At 41.7% G+C, this 22,280-nt stretch overlaps 1 protein-coding gene across 3 annotated transcripts in view; it reads right to left on the bottom strand.

Moving 5' to 3' along the window:
• The window catches only part of FSTL4 (follistatin like 4), a 208,142-nt gene that overhangs the window by 184,593 nt on the left and 1,269 nt on the right, over positions 1-22,280 (bottom strand). For 2 of the 3 annotated variants that reach the window (XM_058034588.1, XM_058034590.1), the window contains exons 2-3: positions 19,041-19,176; positions 8,637-8,670 (exon numbers count right to left, since the gene is read on the bottom strand). In XM_058034588.1, the coding sequence (XP_057890571.1) occupies positions 8,637-8,670; positions 19,041-19,169 (163 nt within the window). In that variant the 5' untranslated portion in view covers positions 19,170-19,176. Of the gene's footprint in view, positions 1-8,636; positions 8,671-19,040; positions 19,177-21,728; positions 21,772-22,280 lie in introns of those variants that run through there. The other variant, XM_058034589.1, reaches the window with a different exon arrangement.

The raw sequence follows: 22,280 nt of genomic DNA, 5'->3' as shown, positions 1-22,280 counted from the left end.
ATACAAGCAAGCAGCATGGCATAGATAAATAACTCCTGTCTCATGACAAACAAGGAAATATTTATGGAAGACTATTAAACTTGGATTACTGAGACCTTGGAGCAGTTGCACAGTGGCCAATCAGCTCTGTTGACTAAATACATATTTATAAATGCTTTACCTCTTTTATTTACCCAATGGCTTATTCATTCTGTTCTGGTTTTATTTGGGTCTATCAAGAACAGTAAATGTGCAGTTAGATGCATAATAAAAACTCCTTTAAAAAAGTAATTACATTACCTTATACAGAGCAGATTTTTCTTTCCCAAGCACCATGAACTGGACCATTTCACAGGCTCCTAAGTTCTTATTAAAAATATACTGACACATGCTAATTACTGAAATGAAATCTTGCTTGGAAATGTGAAGTCCAAAAGGACCATTTACACACAAAGTGGGGCTCTCTGAAAACCACTCACTTAAGCAGAGAATGTGCTCTAACAGCAGCCAGGGATGTGGCTATGGCCCCAAACACCTGAATGGTTCATTCTTCATATCCTATTAGGAAGGAATTCTTCCCTGAGAGGGCAGTGAGGCCCTGGCACACATTGCCCAGAGAGGCTGTGGCTGTCCCATCCCTGGAAGTGTCCAAGGCCAGCTTGAACATGGCTTGAAGCATCCTGGGATAGTGGAAGGTGTCCCTGCCCATGGCAGGGGACTGTAGTGATGTAACCTTTCAAATCCCTTCCAACCCAAACCATTCTGGGATTCTATCATTCTGCTGGATTTGGCTAGAGCAGGATATGGTGCAAGACCATAACAGCCCCACAGTTAAGCACTGCAAGGATCACTGATGGCCTCAGCCACTGTCCATGTCACCTCCAGAGCTCCCCTGCCTTACACCACCCTCCCAGCTGGGCAAACCCAGTGACAGGCTCAGCACCTCCATCTCCACAGGCTGAGGCCATGACCACCTGGGAGTAAGTACCTGAACTAAGGGAGCACAAAGAGGGTTATTCCTCTCTTATTTTTAGCTCATATTTGAGCAGTGAGTTGAAGCTCCAGTAATATTACCCTAATTGCTCTGCCTCACAGTTAAAGCTCAGTTCAGGAAGAAATAGCATGTTGAAACCTGTTAAGTCTGAAATTGAAAATGCACCATGCTCTTACACATATTAAGTAGACTAGCAGCATGTTCAAAAATCATGACTCAAAAATCTGACTGGACCCAGAAGGGATCCTGGACTTTGGATCTTGTTTGAAAGTCTGAATTTACTAATTTTTCTAATAGCTAAGACATGCAGGATAAACTGATCTGTTAGACAGTGTTTGCATATTACATTATATTGCCATTACCAGAAACATCTGCTGCCAGCTTTTTATTCAACCCTTACAAATGAGTTTATGTTATAGCTGGCCTGAAAAATCTGGGTCTACAGTGTATTTGCACCTTTCAATATCATGTACAAGCACCACACGTGTGCTCCATATGAGAGGGGCTTCCACATCATGCAATGCTCTCTGTAACAACAGCATTTCACCAGAGTTATGTGGCTGGACACAAAAGTAGAATTTCATAGAAAAAACAATGCACCACTCAAAATAACCAAATAAATCAAATCCAACATGACTCACTGTATTTCAACCTGGCTGCTGCTAAACTTAAGTCAAGAAAGGCCCATTTGCCTAAAAATATTGGTTCTCTTATTCTTAAAGACAGGCTATCTTAGAAGACCAGTGCAAACTAGTCTTGCTTTACAGCTCTGGGGCAGCTGGAGAAAAGTGCTTTGGAGCACTTCTGAAGATGAGGCCAAAACAAGGTTTGTAGGACAAAGGAGCATCTTCTAAAAAACTACTCAGTTCAGATTGAAAAAGTAGAGAAGTTTGTGGACTCAAGGGCTGACTGAAGCCAACACCACACACAGCTTTTTCAGCTGCCAAATCAGCAGAGTTTGTTCTGATTTCAGATGGAAAAAGAGAGATGCCTTCAGGCACATCCAGCTCCAGCACTCTGAACTGGGGATACTTATTTATGATGTACAGCAGTATGGAGTACGTATATATGTTATTTTGTATCTCCCTGTAAATCCTCACAAGGTCTCATAGATTTCTGGCTCACCTCCATCTTCTCCCTCTTCCCACACTGGGAACTGAAGTTGTCCACTTCCTAAGCTTGTCCACAATCTGCTTGATCCGGCTGCTGCTGGGAAACAGTTTCCTGATTTCCTGCCACTCAAGAAATTTTCACTCCAGCTCCTTCAGGTCCATCAAACTGCTGCTCTAGCAAAGCCACACTCTATTTTATTTACTTACTAAACAGTCATGTCCATTCTGCCATGAAGAGAATTCATTCCTCCTGCTGCCCCAGAGCACTCAACTACACAAACTGATGGATCCATTTCACAGAAACCTTAACTCTGCAAAGCCACTCGGTCTGCACCAGTCAGAGAGCTGGGCATGCAAGGGGTTTGCTGCGCCTGTGGCAAAGCTGGGCTAAGCCATGGCTGCACTCACATTTTCAGAAGTATTCCATCTCTGTGAACAGTTATTTGTCAGCCTAATACGACCACCAGGACCAGCTCTGTTTGGTTCAGGAGCTGCTCAGAAACTCCCTGACAAAGCTGCAATTCTCTGCTCCTCATCCCAGACACATGTGCAATACAAACAGCAATAGTGGCACTGCCCAGGAGCATTCACATTCCTGTTAATTTACTGCTGTGCCCAGCACTGGCTAATGTGTTGATTATTTGAGGTTCTTCCCCCTCCACAGGGTTTTACTCCCTTTTTTAATTCCTGCCACTTAAGAGCACAAAATATGCCAAGTTATAATTAAACACCACTGCTGATAGGTGTGTGGGAGCAAACAACTTTGCCCTTTCCCAACTAGGGCTAGGCTGTTCAAGTGGGATGAAGTACAAAAAAAATCTGAGAAACTGTCATTTCATAACCTTGGAAATACAGGCACTAAACATCAGATTAATATCTTGACCCAAACATCCTTCCCTGAGTAACAGATTTCAAAGCATACATTGTCAGTGAATGGCAAAGCCAGAGATAATAAAATTTTCTATGAAAAAATAAAGCAGCTGAGATGGGCAGAGACAAAAAAATTTGCTTGAAGACCAAGTAATTGTTAAAACTAGTATAACAAAACATGGAAAATATTCCAATTTGTGATTCAACAAAACAGGGATTTTTAATGTAAAATCTGTCCTTCAGACTTTGGAGGAATGTCCTGAAATTCAGCCAATGTGTTTCTGAACACCCAGCTGTGTACAGAGCATACACATACAAATATTTACTTTCATATTATATCATCTGGATGTAACTGAGATAGCCAGAAAACCAAGATCCTGGTGGCACAGTTTCTTCTAAAGAGCAACATAGGCACAGCTACTGACTTTTGGAGGGTTTTGACGAAGTCATAAGGAAAAAAACACAGATTTTTTTGGATTCCAGTAATGGGAAAAAACCAACATAATGGGAAATTAATAGGTGATTTACTACAGAAGTAATTACAGCTGACCACTTTGTGCTCCCAAAGGATTTCAGGAGAGTAACTTATCATTCCTGCCAATTTTGGAGTGCCTGTCATCTTCCATGGAGAGGCAAACATTTGAAGTGGGCGAAAAGAAAGGACGGAGTAAATAGAATTTCTGAAGGGCATTACTGTTTTATAACCATGAGTCAGTTTTTCATGTAGGATATAAAAATTGATGTCAAGTGGAGAATAATGAAATATTTCTTAAGCTGTTGGCTGGATCCTCTACCATTGCTAATTGATGCAGAGATTTTTCAATAAAACTCTAGCAACTTGAGAAAGCTCAGGATGTACTACATTCTATTGCTCCACATTGTGATTAGGGATCATAGTGTGACAACGAGGATTCTGTATCTCAAATAAATATATACAAATAGGATATCCACAACACAGAGCTTGTGAAAACTTCAGACAAGTGTCAATTCAAAGAAGTTTTAATTCAAAGCAGATATTTAAAGTTTGTATCTTTATGGCGGTGTGATGTCATCTGTCTGAATAAATCTAGAGTTGCATCTCATTTAATAAGATTATATGGTCAGAGCAGAAGCAATTTACTTGAACATTTCTTGGCTGAATGGTTTCAAAAGCATCTTTTGACACTAATTTGTTGAACGGATGATTGTGAACAACATAAAAACAAATTAAAAGTTTTAAGTGCTTGGGTTAGGTTCTCAGCTAGTAAAAAGCAAAGGTGGTCCATTAATTCAGCAGAGCTTTGCTTATTTCTATCTACTGAAGACCTGGCTCTTTATGCTTAATGTGACTATACATATGCTTGGGCACAGTTCTACTCAGCAGACAATTTGTTCTAATACTCAGCATCCCTCAGCCCCACAGTACCAGCTGAAATGGGAACATTTATTAGCTCCAGAAGTTGAAGAATTAGTTCCTGTGTCCTTGCCATTAAAATAATTGGGGAAAACACTGGAGGTTCTGTTCTGCCAGACATGGGGAATTTGATAGACACAAATGTATGTGGCTTTTACATATATAAGCTGTATGGTGTAATTTACAGCAACAGGTAAGTATTATGCATTCATGTACACTCATTACACAGGGAAAAGTCACCAATCTTTAAAATTAAACCCTGCCACTGTCCAGCCTAATGTCTGCAGGTGCTCTCTACAAGCTTGGTCCCATTTCTTCCAATCTAACACACACCCTTCAGTCTCCCAGTTTCCTGCACAGGGATTTCCTCTCACACTGTAGGTTTTAGGAAGAAATTCTCCCCTGTGAAGGTGGTGAGACACTGGCACTTGTTTTCCAGAGAAGCAGTGACTGTCCTATCCCTGCAAGTGTCCAAGACCAGGCTGGACAGGGCTTGGAATAGCAGAGGGTGTCTTTGTCCATGGCAGGAGGTGGAATGGGATGGGCTTTGAGGCTCCTTCCAACCCCAACCATCGTGACACCTCATCCTTTTCACGAAATGCCTCTGTGTCCACATGATCTGCACAAACTGCTGCTTTTCCCAGCTCCCTGCTCCTGTTTTGCTCTTCCCCATCTGCTCTCCTGCAGTATTACACTGCCCTGGACAGCAACGAGGAATGTGCAGGTTATTCCCCTTTTGGCTCCATTCCCCTTTCCTCTGCACTAAGGGCAGGAAAAATTATCAAAAAATTAACACAAAAATGAGAAAAAGATTCAGTTAGTGAAAAAAGATCTGCCTGCCCAAACTTCCCCTGTGATTTTAGTTCAATAGAGCAATAGAGAGGGATGATATTCAAATCCTGTGCTTGCTTATCACATGCTGGGGTTTCTTGAGCTTGTGTTTTGAGATTTTTTTGGCTGGTTGGGAGTTTGTTTGTTTTCAAAGCACAACACCAAACCTGGCACCCTATCCCATATATTCTGGTTACCATTGCATGGGCATAATATGGATGTTAATATAATATGACCCACTACAGTGGGTCAATTGAGTGACCAACTCAGAGGCAAATTTCAAGTGAATTTAGAAAAATATTCCTGCATCTTCTAATCAAATATCAGATTGAGGGTTTTCTTAATTAAAAAAATTATTTTTAGTCAGAAAGGGTAATATTTGCACACCAGTTAGACATCCCAGAAACAAAACAGTTCTGCAGCCATTTCCATTTCAATTGAGAAGAAAATCAGTCTCCAGACATCACTGAGAGGTGGCTGCCAGCTGCAGTCAGGGAAGCTTCTCTCCTCCATACCACAGCAATTAAAAGATCATGTAATTACTGCTGATCTCATGCCATGGAAGTCAAAGGAAAACCATTCATTGACTGTAATGGGCTTTGGAGCAGGTTCAGAATTTCTCCAGCATATGTAATCCTGACACTTGGAAACCAAAACCTCGCAGTTTAACTACACTCATCCACAACTAAAAAATAAAAAAGTGTTTTCATGCTCAACAACAATCAAGGCTTTGCTCCCTTTGAAAGAAAAGCATCTGTTTTAAATCCAAAGGATTCAAACGTTTTGTCCCAAAATAAAGAAGATTCTGAAAAGTCTAAACCAGGATTGCCCCTCCTTTCACCAGCTCTTTTTTTAATCATCTTGGATCATCCATAAGCCTGGGATAATAAAAGCAGATACAGAGTAAGTCTGCTGAGCTCCCACATTTGTGGGTGTTTCTGGGAGATATTTTTTAGTTTTTCAGCTTTTTAAAAGAAAGCCAAAATTTCTACCAAGGGAATAGAACAAGGATAAACCCACAACTCCCAATCTCTTCCAATCATCTAATTTCCTCAGGTAAAAACCATTATCTGCAAAAATTACCATTTTTAGGGGGAAAAAGACTTCATCAAAATCACCTCAAACCATATCACAAGACTTAGAAGAAATCCTTTTGTGTGCATAATAAACATTCTGACCCTCCTGTTATTTTTTTCCTGACACCAAATGATATCTGCTCTGTGCACATTTTAATACTGAACAGGTTTCTGAAGGAGCCTTTAGTTGAATTATTTTATAGGCACTATTGAGGAATAACTCCAGAGAGGAAGATACTTAAACATTGCTGAAAATCCCCAGGTAGCTCTGCAAATCCACAGGCTTTTGTTATCAAGAGGTATTTACCATGTTAGCATTTTCTTGACTTTTGAGGAGTTTGCAGTTCTTCAGACAGGCTTGATAATCCACATATTGCCTTGCTGGGCATAAGCCAAATTTATCTACACATCTTTACTCCCCAAGTTTCCATCCCCTTCACTCCAGCCACGGATCTAAGAAGCTTCTAACAGAAGTCCATTACATTGAATTCACTTCTGAAAAAAAAAATTATGGTTTTACCCCTCAAAATAAAAGTTAAGTCTTGCCCATCCTCTGGAAGCAGTGAGAAATCAGCCTCACTTAGCCTGGAAATTTTGTGCCTTGAGGCACTGATCTCCAAATTCAGTTATTGCTCTGCAGTAACATTCTCCAAGCACACAATCTGTAAACTCAAACCTGATTTCAAGAATTACTATCTTTACGCTCTCATATGTGTTGGTTACTTTCACTGTGAAGAAAGTCTTGGAAGCAGAACTCCTATCTGAAAAAGGACTGGAGGTACATCCACAGGACTGGATCCAGTCTCTGTGCCCATAATGAGCTGCACCAAAACTACAGTCAGGGCACGACTGAAAAGTGTCCACACCCACAACACCAAGAGGTTTTCTGCACCCCAAAGCAGCCCTGACCCACCCAAGAGCCCTCCTCAGGTTCAGACTGAGGGAAGTACAACAGAGCTGGATTTCTTCATGAAGAGTGGCAGAAGTTTGATCAAACACACACATGCACTGGACACCTAAACCAAACAGATTTCGCCTTTAGCAATAGCTGCATTTTTAATTAATTCAAGCCTCTCTGCTGCCTCAGCCTCACAGAATTAAAAAACCCCAAAAACTACAACAAAAAATTATTTGCCCAAATGACAATTTACCCTTGGACCTGACCTTCTTTGTTTATGCAGTAAAACCTTGATAGTTACAACCCCTTCCCAACATATGGGATGCCTGAAACAATTCAAGAAGCTCTGGAAGGGAGCAGGGAAAGCATCAATCCATTGAACAGCAGAGTGCCACCTGCTTCACATTCTACCAAGACAGATGAGGAAAGCAACTGCCTGATCCAGAAAACATCTGCTGAACAAAATCAAAATTAATGATAACCAGAATGAGCTCTTTGATGGCCGATTCTCCCCCAGTTGCCAGGAGCCATCAAACAGCCTCTCCTGGCAGAAGGCAATTGCTTCTGAGGCAGCAGAGTGCCCAGGAGCTGAGCTCAGAGCACCCTTGGGTGGAGCTGTGCTGAGCAGAGCATGGAGAGCCTGCTCTGCACCTTTTTCTCCCTGAAATTCTCCAGGGTTTGAGTTTAGCACAAAATGTTTTAGGTTGGAAAAGAGCTTTATCCAGTTCCATCCCCCTGCCATGCCTTCCACTGTCCCAAGGTGCTCCAAGCCCAATGTCACTGCAGGACATGAAACAACACAAACACACACACTGCTGCTTTCAAGGTGAAGAAAAGGGAAATTATTATCTGACTTCAACATTTATAGTTTTCTAAAAGTGACAGTGGATTGGAGGGTGAAAGTGCCACCTCTCCAATGACACTGGACAAACCAACAGTCTATCAAATTTCTCTTCTTCCATAAAAGAATGCAAAACAATGACTGATTTACAGGAAGTGTGTGAGACAGTTCGTTACAAGAATGTAAATATCAGAAGGCTTATAAAATCTTTTAAAATCAGAACAGCCCAATCCAGCCTGGCCTTGAACCCTTCCAGGGATGGGGCAGCCACAGCTTCTCTGGGCGTCCTGTGCCAGGGCCTCACCACCCTCACGGGGAAGAATTCCTTCCTAATATCTAATCTAAATTATCTTCCTTCAGCTTAAAGCCATTTAGGTGCCCTGCCAGCATCCAGACCTTGACATACACACCCAACACACCATCATGAAATTCTGTGCTAAAATAGCAGCTTCTCATTGGGAAAAAAAAAAAAATTTCTACAATTTGCAACACTAAGAACTGTCAGACAAGCACCAGGCACAGACTGTTGGAAAACCCACAGCAGCACAACCTTTCAAGTGTGTGAACTCATGCTTATTTTAAAAAGTTACTGCAAGATACTCAACACCAACACACACACTGAAAGAAAACCAGTTTTCCTACCTTTTCTTCTTGTAACTTCAAACCTTCTGGAGTCCTATAAGGAAAAAGAGAATTTTTTGTGGTGTTTTTTATTAAATGCAAGAATTGTTCAAAGGCAGGATGAACAACCCCCCCTAAAAACACCAATTACTGACCCAGGGAAGCATCTGTGAAGCTCAATACAATAACTGAGGAGCAATTACAAGCACACATTTCAGTTTGTCCACAGATATTTAATGGATAAATATAACACCTAAAATGACTCATCACTGTGTGATAAATTACATTGTAAAGCACAACATTTGTCTTGAAAATTGATTTTTTTCCCCTCTCTTTATGTTAAAAGGGAGCAGTTAGGAGGGTTATTATTACTACACCGAAGATTTGGGCTGAGGAAGGAGAAACCATTACAGATATTTTTAGCAGAGACTTCTGCAAATATCTGAATAATTTCAAAGCCACTGGACTACTCATGCTGAAAGTTGAGTGCTCATTTCAATCTATGCACACCTACATAATATTTTTGCATATAATTTTTTTTGCATAATTTTTTTGCAAATCATTATAACAATCTCTAATATAGAAACTTGTTTTAAAACACTGTTTCTAAAGGTATTGCATTCCCAGGCAACACTATCTGCTTATACTAATGGTGAGACTTCAGAGGAATAAATATTTAATTCCACACAGTAACACTATTTATGGGTTAATTACAAATACGTCCAAATTTCCATCATTGGAGCTATTTCTTGCAGCCAGTATTAGAACTGGAGGAATTGTGGGGACCATCTGGAGTGCTTCTGTTATGAGAGAGGTGGGGCTGTTCAGCCTGGAGGAGAAAAGGCTCTGGGCACCACAGGCTGCAGGTCCCCATGGACTGCCACAGAAATGCCTTTTTCTGCCTCCTACCCCCTTCCACAACCTTCTGGACAGTCCCAGGGCAGGACAGAGGGACAGCTGAGGTCTCCTCCAGCCCATGGGCCACCTCACATCACCCATGGCCTGCCCAAACACAGTGACAGTTTGTACTGTCCTTTGTCATCCCCTGTGCAGATGCTGCTGCTCCTTCCTTCCCACAACCAAAGCTGCCTTCCCCAAAACAAACCTTCCACCACATCAGAGAAGGATCAGAACACCAGGAATGGCCTACTTGGCACCCTTCAAGTCAGCTGAAGGGGATAATAAAAAAAAAAGGGTATTTGCTTATAAAAATACTGTCATTATTCCCTGTAGGATAGCACCTCAGTGATCTTCAGCAATATATAAAATGGCATTCAGGATTAATACAGACTTCAAAGCATTTATCCTCTTTATGTAGCAGAGCTCTGAGCTGTGCAGGCAGTTATACTCCAGGGACCTCTCTGAGCTTTTCAAAATATTAGTTTGAGAGGTGGGGCATGGGATAAAAAAACTCAGCTACAGCTGCTATCATTAGGCCTGTGTACATGCAATATATGCAAAAGAGAAGAATACTTTTAAAGTTCCCCAGAGCCCCTCACACTAACAAGCTGTTTGAATTCTCTGCAGTTCAAAAGCTTAGAAATACTAAAACTAATTACAACTATTATATTGATCAAAAGGAAATAGACTATCAAGGCTCTATTAAACAAACATCCAAGTCTCATCTCACTTTTATAAAATGCCCTTTTGTTATTTCCATGTCTGCACAGACATCATGAAAGACAAAGGATGGTCTTCAAAGTTTCCCTTCTTTTATTCTGCTCCCCTTATAATTGTAAGCTCTGATGAATATAAACTATCCAAAAAGAAGAAAAGCTTTGTTAGAACTGCAGTGGGAGAACACGAGGTCAGGCTGCAAGGCACCACTTCTTGTTCCTGGGAAAACAGCAGCACTTGGAGTGTCCCCCAAAACATCCCTTCCCCAGAGAAACCCCCAATGACACTGAGAATGCTCAAGATTTCAGGAGGGTAGACAAAAAAAAAAAAAAAAAAAAAAAGGGAAAAATGCCTGGCAGCCACAGCAGGGCTTAAAGCACAGTACAAAAAGGCAGCAGCTCCAGGTGGGCTTCTCTTGAAGATGATACTGATCTCAACTTAAAAAAAAAAATCACATAGAGGTTTCAAAGATTTTAATAGTGTTACCCGTAGAGAACCAAACTATTTTGATACAAATGACACCAAAGTTCTTGAATGCATTGCCTGAGGAATACTTTCCTGCAGAAGCCATAAAGCAGATGGTTATAAATGAGACTTATTTCATGGGCACCATTTAATGACTGCAAATTCCTTTAACTAAAAATCTAATTTTATCAGTGCATAAATCATCTGCTTTGAAGGAAAAAACTGTTTTGGATTTTCCATTCCTTCTAAAAAGCTTCTTCATGTACTGCTTTAAATAGCATTTCATTAGAGCAATACAACAGTTTTATTTGTCAAGGTTCACTTTTAGCACCTATTTCCTACTTTTTAATGCTAGTCAATTGAGTACAGAATGAAAGGTCCTTCTGTTCTGTATCTGAAGTACCTAATCACTATGTGGAAATCAATGCAGTATGTTTGCTTCAGGATTGCCTTTCACCAGACATGTAGCTACAGAAAAATTGCATCTCCAAAAGACCAACACCCCAGAGTCATCAGGTTTCTATTTCTACCTGGATTAGGAGGGATGAAAATCAAAATCAAATAGGGTTCAGCAGCTGCTGTCAGACTGCTTCACTGCCCTGTAGCTGCAGTGTGTTGTACCAATGCCACTTACCAAATTTGTTGTACCAACACCTGTGTGAACCTGATGCCATTTAACAACTGCTTTGCACAAAGCCCTTTTCTGCTCTTACAAAAGGAATGCCAAGGCATAATAGTTGTTTTATGTTAGATCTCCTGATTAATGATGAGTCATGGGTCCATGGATGAGCAGAGCACTAATGATAAATCAAATTTCATTCATAACAAACACAGAGCATCGGGAACTTCATTGTGCAGAGTTAAAACACAACATGAGGGAATACACAACATGAAACAGTGCTTGGCAGCCAGTGTGCCACAAACAGGTTTTCCTGTGGTCATTAGCAATGGATGCAAGCAGCAAAAGCACTTTGGGGTTGTTATGTATGGAACCACAGAATGGTTTGGGTTGGGAGGAACAACAAAGCTCATCTTGTTCCAAACCCCTGTCACAGGCAGGAACACTTTCCACTAGGTCTAGTCAACCTGGCCTTGAACTTCCAGGGATGAATTCAGTATTGAGAGATTTTCACATGGCTGTGCATTTCCCTGTTTGTTCCTGGCCTCTGATCCCAGTAGGAAATGATGCTGAGCATGGATCACCAAAGCAGATACCAAAGAGATACCAACTGCAAAAAGCACAATATTCCATCAGATAACCTTGCAATAGTTTCAGTCTCTTGCCCTTTAATACTGATTTAGATTTAGTAAAAATGCACCCTTTTTTACAACCAAAATTTTATATAGGAGACTTGGGAAAAAATAACTCCAAAACTTACCAAAAAAAAATTTAAAGAAACCCCACAGATAGCAGAAAAAACAATAAAACAATTAATGCAGCAGAAGAGGAGATGCAGAAGAACAGCTAACACTCCAGATCCACAAGTTCCCTGCATTGCTGGCCTTACCAGACCCTTTGTGGGAGACAAGGCAGTGCAAGCAGATAAATCAAACCCAGTCCCTGCAGCTGGGCTCCTGCTGGGTCCCACAATAAATCAGATGTTACCTCTGCACACTCCAGGTCTCCAGGGACCTGCTCTCAGGATCAGCCTAACTGCTGTACAATTTCTAAATATACAGTCCTAACTCATTTAGCAAATTAATAAAGAAGTGGCTGTTCCTATTAATAGATTAGCATGCCATGGATTTTTTTCCTCCCTTCAGAGCCTTCTCCTCCTTATGTCCAGTGAGGGGTCATGCAAAGAAGAAAGATTTGGATCAGATATTAGGAATGAATTCCTCCCTGTGAGGGTGGCGAGGCCCAGGTACAGGGTGCCCAGAGAAGCTGTGGCTGCTTCATCTCTGGAAGTGTTCAAGGACAGTTTGGATGGAGCTTGGAGAAACCTGGGATAGTGGAAAGGGGGTAGATTTAGACAAGTTTAGACCCAAACCAAACCATTCTATGAAATGACACTCAGTACAGGGCTGCTGGGACACTGCATGGGGACTGAAGCATCAGCACAGTATATGACTAATACACAGCTTAGTCTGGAAATCAGCATTTTCTCTCTTTTTTTTTTTTTTTTTGATCAGGCATGAGGAAAAAATAGATCACATGCTGCTGTTTGGAGAAAGCTTGCTATCAGTGCAGACAGTGGCAATTTAGATTTGTACTGTCTGGTATGAACACAGAGGAACTCTGATGTCTCACATCACACAGCATCATCTGCTCATCCATACGGCAGCTAATTGAGATAATTACTGCATCTCTGATTTTACTCACTATTAGCTCTGGACTCCAGATGAGAAACCCAGGTATTGCTCCATAAATTTCCACACTGTGATGGGGAAGCCCATGGGACAGCTGTTTTAGAAATCCCAAATTTGTGGATATGCTCTTTCTAATCTAAAAGCTGAGAATTGCCCTGCTTGGTGCTCAAAAGTACTTCAAGTAAAACTGTCTTCCTTTAAAAACTAATGCTACAGCCTTTGTTTCAAATGGAGAATATGCTACATTTGGAAAAAAAAAAATTGCTCAGCATTTAGTCTTTTAAGGCAGAGTGGCTTCTGAACAGAATATCAAAGTTTAACCCTCTATCACATCATAACCAAGTTAAGATTGACTTGATTCATTTTTGCAACATGATTTACTCTGGTCTTATTCTCTTCTTCAGAATCATACCAGCATTTCCCCATCTCAGTATGATTTTTCACAGTTGCTCAACTGTGACATGAGAAAAACTTCCTGAAATTTGATTCCTGCATTCAGTGAGCGCCACAGCTCAGCACAGAGCCATGAGCCCACATCCCTCTGCTCCCAGAGACAGCATCCAAGCATCCAAAATCCAAGGTCAGTAACACCCAATGCGCCACAAACTGCTCCATGCAGCAGCAGGGCTCTGTTCTCCTGGCTGGGAGGTGACATCCCCCAGGAAATTGGGCAGTGCAGGAGCACCATGCGCTATCTCACACTGCATCCTAGCAGAAGTTTAAAAAAGAAAAAAGAAAGCAGGATTTCTGTTCTGTAAGGGATGGCAAACAAGTGGGCTCCATCTTCAGATTGTGCTTTAGATGCACAATCTTGACAATCCCTGACACTATTGAGACATAACTACTCACGTAAACCAAAATTCTTCTAATTTTCTGCTGTCACTCCAGTGTACAGTGCCTGCCTTGTTCCAAATTTCACATTTTCTAGTACTTCAAGAGCATCCTGTAAGATACAACATTTATTAAGCCCTCTGAGCACACAGAAGAAAGTGGAGAGGGAGGCAGAGGAAGGACCTCAACACACCTAATATAAATATTATCAAAACATTCCACAGCACCTTGAGCTGCAGATGCTGTGGTAACCAGCACTCAGAGCAAAAGCTTCTCATCTCCACAGGGACAAGATACCTGTTAAGATTTAGGATGCTCTACAAAAAAGCAATTACTGCTTGTTAGAGATACCACATAAATGCAGGTAAAAAAGAGTAAACTATCACTACATCCCAAAGTGATAGAAAAATAAACTTAAGTCTTGTCTCCCTGTACTTTCATTAATGCTTGAAGCAGCAGCGGGCTGTAGCACAGTATAGATTTAAATTTAAATCTGATTTTCTTCCTTTCTCCAAACTGAAAAGCAGGAAGAACACTCAAATGGTAGACAATACATTACTATTATTAACAATTAAAATAAATACCAGGATATTAGATCTTCAACTGTATATAAAATTTATACACTGTGCCTGTTTTACTCCAAGCTCATCCTCTGAAATTGTGTCTGTATTCGAATTAGAAGCAAAAAGCTTTTATCAAAAAAAGCCTTTGCAAATTTTTAACTTGCTTCAGAAAGAAATCCCTTCCTAGTCTGTCATATTAGGAAACATGACTTTTCTGGGGGAAGGAGCCCAAAATCATCCCTATGAATCCCTTGCTGCCCAGAATAACCTACTGTCATCTTCAGATGCAGCAGTAACTGATGCATCACTTAAGAATCTGAATTTAACTAGACATTTCAGCAATAATTGATACTCTTAGACAAGCAGGGTTGAGGCTTGTGAGTGGACTCCAGAGAAAGGTCGAATTCCAGCAGGGCATGAGGGCACTGAAGGGCTGGTCTGATCCAGCTGTTTGCTGCACATTTATACTTGGAGATTCTGAGCTGTCCAGGTGCCATAGAACCACAGAATGGTTTAAATTCAAAGGGACCTGAAAGATCATTCAATTCCACCCCCCTGCCAGGGGCAGGAACACCTTCCACTAGAGCAGGCTGCACAGAGCCCCATCCAGCCTGGCCTTGAACACCTGCAGGGATGGGAATCTGTGTTCTCATTCAAGTAACAATTAATGAATAAAACCAATGGATAGCCAACCGTGCCAATACCTGCCAAATGCCAGCAAGAAGGTGGTTAAGGTGCCCTGAGAAATGAGCCCATGGAGCATCACCTGTGAGCTCTGTGCAGAGGAGCCTCCCCAGGGACACAGCTCCTCTCCCCACAGGAGCGTGGGGGCCCTGCATGGGTTCCTGAGACTCCTCAAGTAGGAGGATGGGTGGCAAAAATAGCACAGCATGAAAGGCAAATTAAAGCAATTAAGTATTTCTAGAAACCACAGAGCAGTTATGGTTCTGTAGCCCTGAACAGACCACAGAATGCCTGCCAGCCTTTACTGTCACTGCTCAGGAGCTCGGTGACATCCAAACACTTAAAAATGCAGCACAAAACAACTCCCCACGTACCACAAAACAGAATTATTCTCCACTTTCACACTATCAAGCTAGGACAATATTATTCAAAGCTACCCACCAGCAGTGCCCCAGAAAACATAACACAGAATTTAAATTTCCAAAATGCAGCTCTGTGATGATGTGTTAGAGGAGCTCTGCTCCTGGAAGGGCTGATGAAGACCTGCAGCAGTGCTCTGCTCACTTTAGGTTCACAAAAGGAGATGCAAGCTCTGCCCCAAGAACCATGGCAAAACCATGCACAGGAAATCAGCCTCTCACAGGGAAAGCAGGGAATGGGAGAAGCTGGCTGTTAAATTTCAGATGCTTTGCAAAACACTCCAGGAGGCTGAAATAAACCAGCCTGAGCAACTGGTGTGGATTACCTGGTAGAGACTGAGCAGACCAGCACTGCTGGCTTTCCATCAGAACCTCCTGGCCAAGTTCCCCTCCCAACCCAAACTCCAGGGTTATTTCAGATCCAGATTGTTTGTTTCTTTTCTGCTCATACTGGAAACTCTCTTCACTACCACTGGCAATGACTGAGAAAGCTGCACTTTTTGAGAATTCTATTCTAGAAGGAAGAAGTGACCCCAGATCACATCACCTGGTGAGTCATGGACCACCCAAAGCCCTTCTGAGCCAGCACAGAGCTGCCCATGAATTGTAGTCACCTCTAGAACATCCAACTTGAACATGCAATCAGACTTGCTGAAGGCAGAGGTAAAAACTTATCCAAAAACAACACCCCAGAATGGTGAGCTCTGTATATCTGATATTTCAGCATATATTCCACTGAACACGATTTAATCTCATGATGGTCCAGCCCCGAGAAGCTTCACCCAAGTCCACAGGCAATGCCCAGAAGCCTCAAGAGCTTTCCAGCAACCCCTGGAACCAGCCTATGAGACATTCCACACAACACAGCAGTAGTCTCCAAAATTAATACAAACCAGGAACGTTGCAGGTTTCCAGTCAAACACTATCGTGTATTTTTTTTTAATTAGGTTTTCTACTTTAGCTCTTTCATTCAAATTGGAATTTCATAGTGCATATGCACATTTATTAACTATTCTAATCAGGACTAAAAATACTCCAGAAAAGAAACCTCTTCTCAGGAACACCCCATAAACTTGAGGGGTGAAGGGCTGCACATCAAGAAAAACACACACAATTGTTATATTAGAGGGTTGGTTTCTGATCAGAAAGTAGTCTTATAGTCTTATTTTCTTTAATAAATTCAAAGCACAGCTGCAATAATTCTACCACATACCATGGAGAAATTGATTTAGCAATCTGAACATAAATTAAGCAATGTTTTTGATTCAGTAAACTTGTTCCTATGTAGATCAGAACAAGTATTAGTGAAGGTCAGTGACCCATACCAACGTATTTGCTTTGATGAGGTTCACAGGAATTTTCCATCAGAGCAGACTTCAAAATTATTTGACCTGCAAATTAACATTTTACTCATTTTTAAAGCAGTTTTAGTGACTTGCTAGGAGCATTTCTAGTTGTGATTTAATATTTTTAATGCATGTTAATGGATCTATGTATTAATCAAACCATAAAATTTGGAACCTAACAAACTTCTCACGGATAAGGAGCTCCAAATCGAACAAAGCCCTATAATGCTAGAAAAGGATTTCAGTGACTAGAAAGGTATTATGGATAAAGTATTTTCTGAAAGAGAAAGTAACTGCTGTTTACTCTGAAAAGGTGATTATCTCAGTTTCCCTGACCTATCTGAAAGTTATGCTCAGAGCATTCAGATTAATTTTGGTGTTTGGTGGCACACTGTATAAACACTATTTCTTGTGGAAACAAGTCTTCTGTACAGATACTTTTTTCAAAAATCTAATTTATAACTTACATTTCTTGAATCTATTTTAACTGCATTCTTTGTACATTCATGATTTTAATATTCACATTTGTTAAATTCTGTGCAAACCTGAGCAAATACATTCTTAGCTGAGATCCTTCCACCTCAAGCAAGATCAAGTAATTGGTACAATATCATTATGGTCTTTAGAGAAAGATCATATGAATTAATGTCTTTCAATTAATATAATAATTCTATTATTTATGTTAAAGTAAATTGAGTAACAAATTTAATTCCTCAGAGCAACTTTCTTAAAAATTCTTTACTAATGTGCATTAGTAAAGAATGAGACTTTTTTTACCTGCACAAGCATGCAAAATATTTAATAGTTTTTAATAAAAAAGGAAAATTGAGCAGAGATTCTGCAAGAACAGGTTAAACAAAGTGCCAGTGTACTACCTAACCCTATACAGCAGCAAAATAACAGTGGAGGTGTGGAAGGGAGCTGTTGTTCACTTTCACAGAGCAGAGGCTGGAAACCTCAAGGACAAAATACACCTGAAACAGACCTCACAGCTGTAGAACATCCAACACCACTGAAATTACTTTTGAGCCCTGCTAAGCAGCAAAAAGCACTTTTTTAATTGGCTTAAACTATAATGCAGATAACTGGGTATTTGTAGAGAGAGTGTGACTGGGAGAAATGGGATCCTCCAACTACAACCAAATCCCGAGGTTTAAATAGATCCAATTGCAACATGAATCCATCAAGGGCTTATCATTAGCCTGGCACTGACTGATGTGTCTGCCAGCACATAAGTGTTCAAGGCAATGGCAGCTAAAAAATAGCCAAGTGTCCTTTTCCTGTCCTTCTGCACCATCTCTCACTTTCAGACATTTGAGCAACCATTTAGGGAACATACAGGAACTAATTAAATAGCTAAAATTGTTTCAGCATTCATTCATCATTTACAGCGCAACAAAGTCACAGTTCCAGATTTTTGTGGCTTTTATTCACACGTCTCAGCCTGAGACTTGTGACAATCAGAGCATACATCTGTGCCACAAGCAGTGCTGAGCTCTGGCTCAGAAATCCAGAGTCCTGCTGGGACAGGGACTGCTCCACGCACACCCCTGTGACAGCAGCCAGCACTGTGCCCTTCAGCACTGGGAACAGGCTCAGCTGCTTCTGCACTCCCCGAGGGCAGCACTGAGGCCCGAGGAGGCACTGCTGTCCTGCCCCAGCAAGATGGGCTCTGGGGTGGAAGAGATTCCTGCTCATTACAGTCACTGTTCCTGCTCCCTTTCCCATTCCTCTGTGCTTCACAAAGGTGTCACATCAGGAAGCCTGGAGGAAAACACTTTGGGCAGGAATTTTGCTGATTCTCTCAGAACCACCTATGGCTCAGCTTTCCTTCAAAAGAGCTTTTTTTTAGGTTTCACCTAAATGTCCACTGACCCAAGCGAAGAGCCAGGACTGTTTTCTTGTTAAATTTAGCTTCACTGATGTCAGCAGCCCCAGGACACAGCACACTGTAAAGTCTTTGGGGCAAAGACAGCACTTCCACAGCAGCCAGATGCACAATTTCACTTCCAGATGATGTCAATATACCCAATAAGTGTAAGAGTTTCTATTTACTGACCTCCTCAGAAGGTGTTTAATACAAATACACTCCGATAAGCCCACACTTGTTTTCTGTTTGCAATATGGAGAGCCTGCCCACAGCCCAAGAACAGAAACCCAAGAGCTGCAGCAGCAGCAAGGGTACAGTACCTCTTGATGCAACCTCCCCACATCTGAATACAGGCTCCTGCTCTGGTCCACATCCATCCATCCCCTTGTGACCAGTGGGAAAACCCCCAGCAGTACAAGAGAGCACCAAAAGCTCCTTGGTGGCATCATTTCAAGTCTGTTAAAAAAAACAAAAAAAAAGGAACAGTTATAGAACATTCATCTTACAACAAAACCCAGCTTTGGTAACACAGAAGCTTCAGATGACAGTGTCCATCCACACTCAGTGCCTACAGAGCTCTACAGTCTCCAGTGTACTGGCAAAGAATCCCCATAATGTAGTTGTTTTACCCCAAAACTCTTCCTCAGGGCATGCTGTTCCCAGCCTGCTGCCACACAGCACCTGCAGAACCAGAGTCCTGGGATTTCTGTAACTACTGTGGCCAAAAGCAAACTACAGCAAAACCTGGTACTGCAGAAGCCAAAGGGTGAATTTCATCCCTTCTCCAGAGCCCCCAGCAGCACAGGGTCACTCACAGTCAGGGACTCACACCTGCACCCTCAGCACCCATAGATTTTCAGAAAATGCCAGACACACACCTTTGCTTCTCTGACTGCTGGAGGCTCCCAGCAATGTGGCAGAAAATAATATCATTATTCCCCTCAGACTCAGAGGGGGACACTGCCTTGAGCAGACACAGTCACTGGCAGCCCCCTTGGCTATGATCAGGTGTGTAGGGTGGGCCAGGGCTGACACCAGCACACAGGGACAGTCATCATCCTCCCAATGAGGATACCTGCCCAGATGGTCACCAAACACACCCAAACTTGAAAGACAGAAAATAAATCCTGTGCTGAAGAGGGCTGATGTGTTTCTCCAGCCATGACAGAGGTGAGTCCTACCTGGGTCTGATTTCTGCACCCCAATTCCTCTGACCCAAGCAGAGACATTTCCAATCCCTCCCACACTCACTCCACTCCGGAGCAGCACCATCTCCCTGGCAAAAGCTCACCACAGCCCCACATCATCTGCGGGGAATTGGAGGGATTCTCACTACATCTGTATGCACTTTGAGCAGTGGTTCTTGTCTCATGTAGTTTTTTAATTAATTTGGAAAGAACACCAATGCAGTTACCCAAAGTGGTGTCAGAAGGAACTCCTGTGTTTCACACACCACAACCCAGCTCAACCAGGAGCTGTACTTCCTCCATAACAGTAACACAAGATTGTGTCATTACTTTCTACAATTAAAACACCAAAGGAATATTCAGGCCTGGAACCATTTCTGAGATGGCTGAGGAAGGCTAAAATGGACCCGTTAATGAAGCATAATGACCCTTGATGAAGTGACAGCATTTCTACAGGCTGCTGCCTGGCTGGAGCCATGCACATCAACAAGGAGGGTTACCTGCTAATGGCAAAATCCAGCCAAGCTGAATTAACTCACCATGACATACCTTGTCTTGACAAGACTCATTTTACAGTGTTTTCATGTCATGGATTTGCCACAGGGTACATCCAAGCCATGGTGCATCACTCCTAATTTTGGAGCCGTGGCCATTTACACCAGCAGTGACAATCTTAGGTATTTTGTTTGCTCAGAGACACACCATCACTAGATTGAGCACAGCAAACAGCACCCACAGAGCTGAGGCAATGCCTTTTCTTGGCACTAATGTAAACACACTGAAAGAACAGCATTCAGGATGAAATCAAAATTTATTAGTCTTTCTAAATTCCAATTATGAACCTCAGATGTAATGTTACTGGGGCTACAAATAAATATTTAATAAACCAAAGTCACTACATCAATAAGAGACAAGTACATTGTCACTTTATGAATTGCTCTTGCACAGGAACATTGTTTCTCACAGGGTTTTGGGTTTGTTTTTTTTCCTGTAATAGAGGTATTTTGTGTGCTCAGTTGATTCCATCACAACAAATAACATAGCAGTTCTAGAGACCTCTGAATCATATCCTGCTTGAAATTACAATCCTGGAGCAAAACAGGGAAATCACTAGTTTAACGTATATTTAGTAAACAACTGACAGAAAGCATGAAGGTATTTGTATTAGGATCTGTAACACTGATAAAACTGAAAGGGCAGACTCTACCTGATAGAAACTCTGCTTGCTTTATAAATAGAATTTCTAGATCATCTTTAGTCAGTTTAGAAATTGCTTATTTTTATTGCATGCTGACAGCACACTAATTGCTCTCAGTCACAGTCAGAGGAGGACACATTAATACACATTACATATCTTAATAGCTTCAATCAAGCAACAAATACGTACCATAAATATCAACAGAGAGCTTACTCTGGAGTCACACAGCATTTTCATGTCACTTGGCATCCTAAACCAGAGCTCAGCACTGCCCTACCCTGAGCTAAAGGGAAGGCTCCTTGCAGAACCCAGTCTGCAGCTGCACCATACAATACACTGTCAGACTGCAGGCTCCAAGTTCCCTGAAGTCAACAGAAAAACTCAGATTGATTGAATAGATCCAGACCATCACTGTAAGCTCAGGCAAGTTTTACTATCCATTTCCTTTCCTCGCTCGAGGGAGGGACAGATTTGCTGGATTTGAGCTTGTAAGGAGATCACTGTCCAGAGAAATCAAAGCTTGCATATGGAAATGTCTGCATAAAACAAGCAGTTGTACTTAAAAGAAAGAATAAATATTAGCTCTTGACAAAGAATATACTATGCAAAGCCATGAAGTTTACCTGAAGGTTGTGGTTTCCTCCTCTGAGCTAGAGCAGCTTTCCTTGCAGCTGGCACTGCTCTAGCAAGAATCACAAGTGCAGCAGCACCAGGCTATGCACTGTCATCTGAAGCAGCTCAAACACGATGGCAACAGAAAAACACCCATCCCAAGGCCAGATGTGTCTGGGCAGGCACCAACACACAGGGAGAGCCTCGAATTTCAAGCAAATGGCTGCAATGTCTCCAGTGGAAGAGCAGCAAGCAGATGCCAGCCAAAGGCAAGCACAGGTTGTAGGGTACAGGCTTGGGAGCTACTCAAGCAAAAAGGGTCACCTTGAAAAACAACAGGGACCAAGCATCTTGGCCATTTGAGTGGAGAACAGCACAAACTGTTTAAAGCATTTCTGTGACAGGCAACAACCACATCCTGCAGTGATCCCACAACTTTTTCCTCCGTAACACAAAAACTCTACAAATTCAATTATAGTGATCACAATGAGATTAAAAAAATTGGTTTTGTTTCAGGGCTACTTAAATTGCAGCTTATTTGAGAAATTACTGGCTTGCAATAG

Source organism: Melospiza georgiana, chromosome 15 (assembly GCF_028018845.1).
Source record: "Melospiza georgiana isolate bMelGeo1 chromosome 15, bMelGeo1.pri, whole genome shotgun sequence".
Lineage (NCBI taxonomy): Eukaryota > Metazoa > Chordata > Aves > Passeriformes > Passerellidae > Melospiza > Melospiza georgiana.
This window is presented reverse-complemented; position numbering and strand designations above follow the sequence as displayed.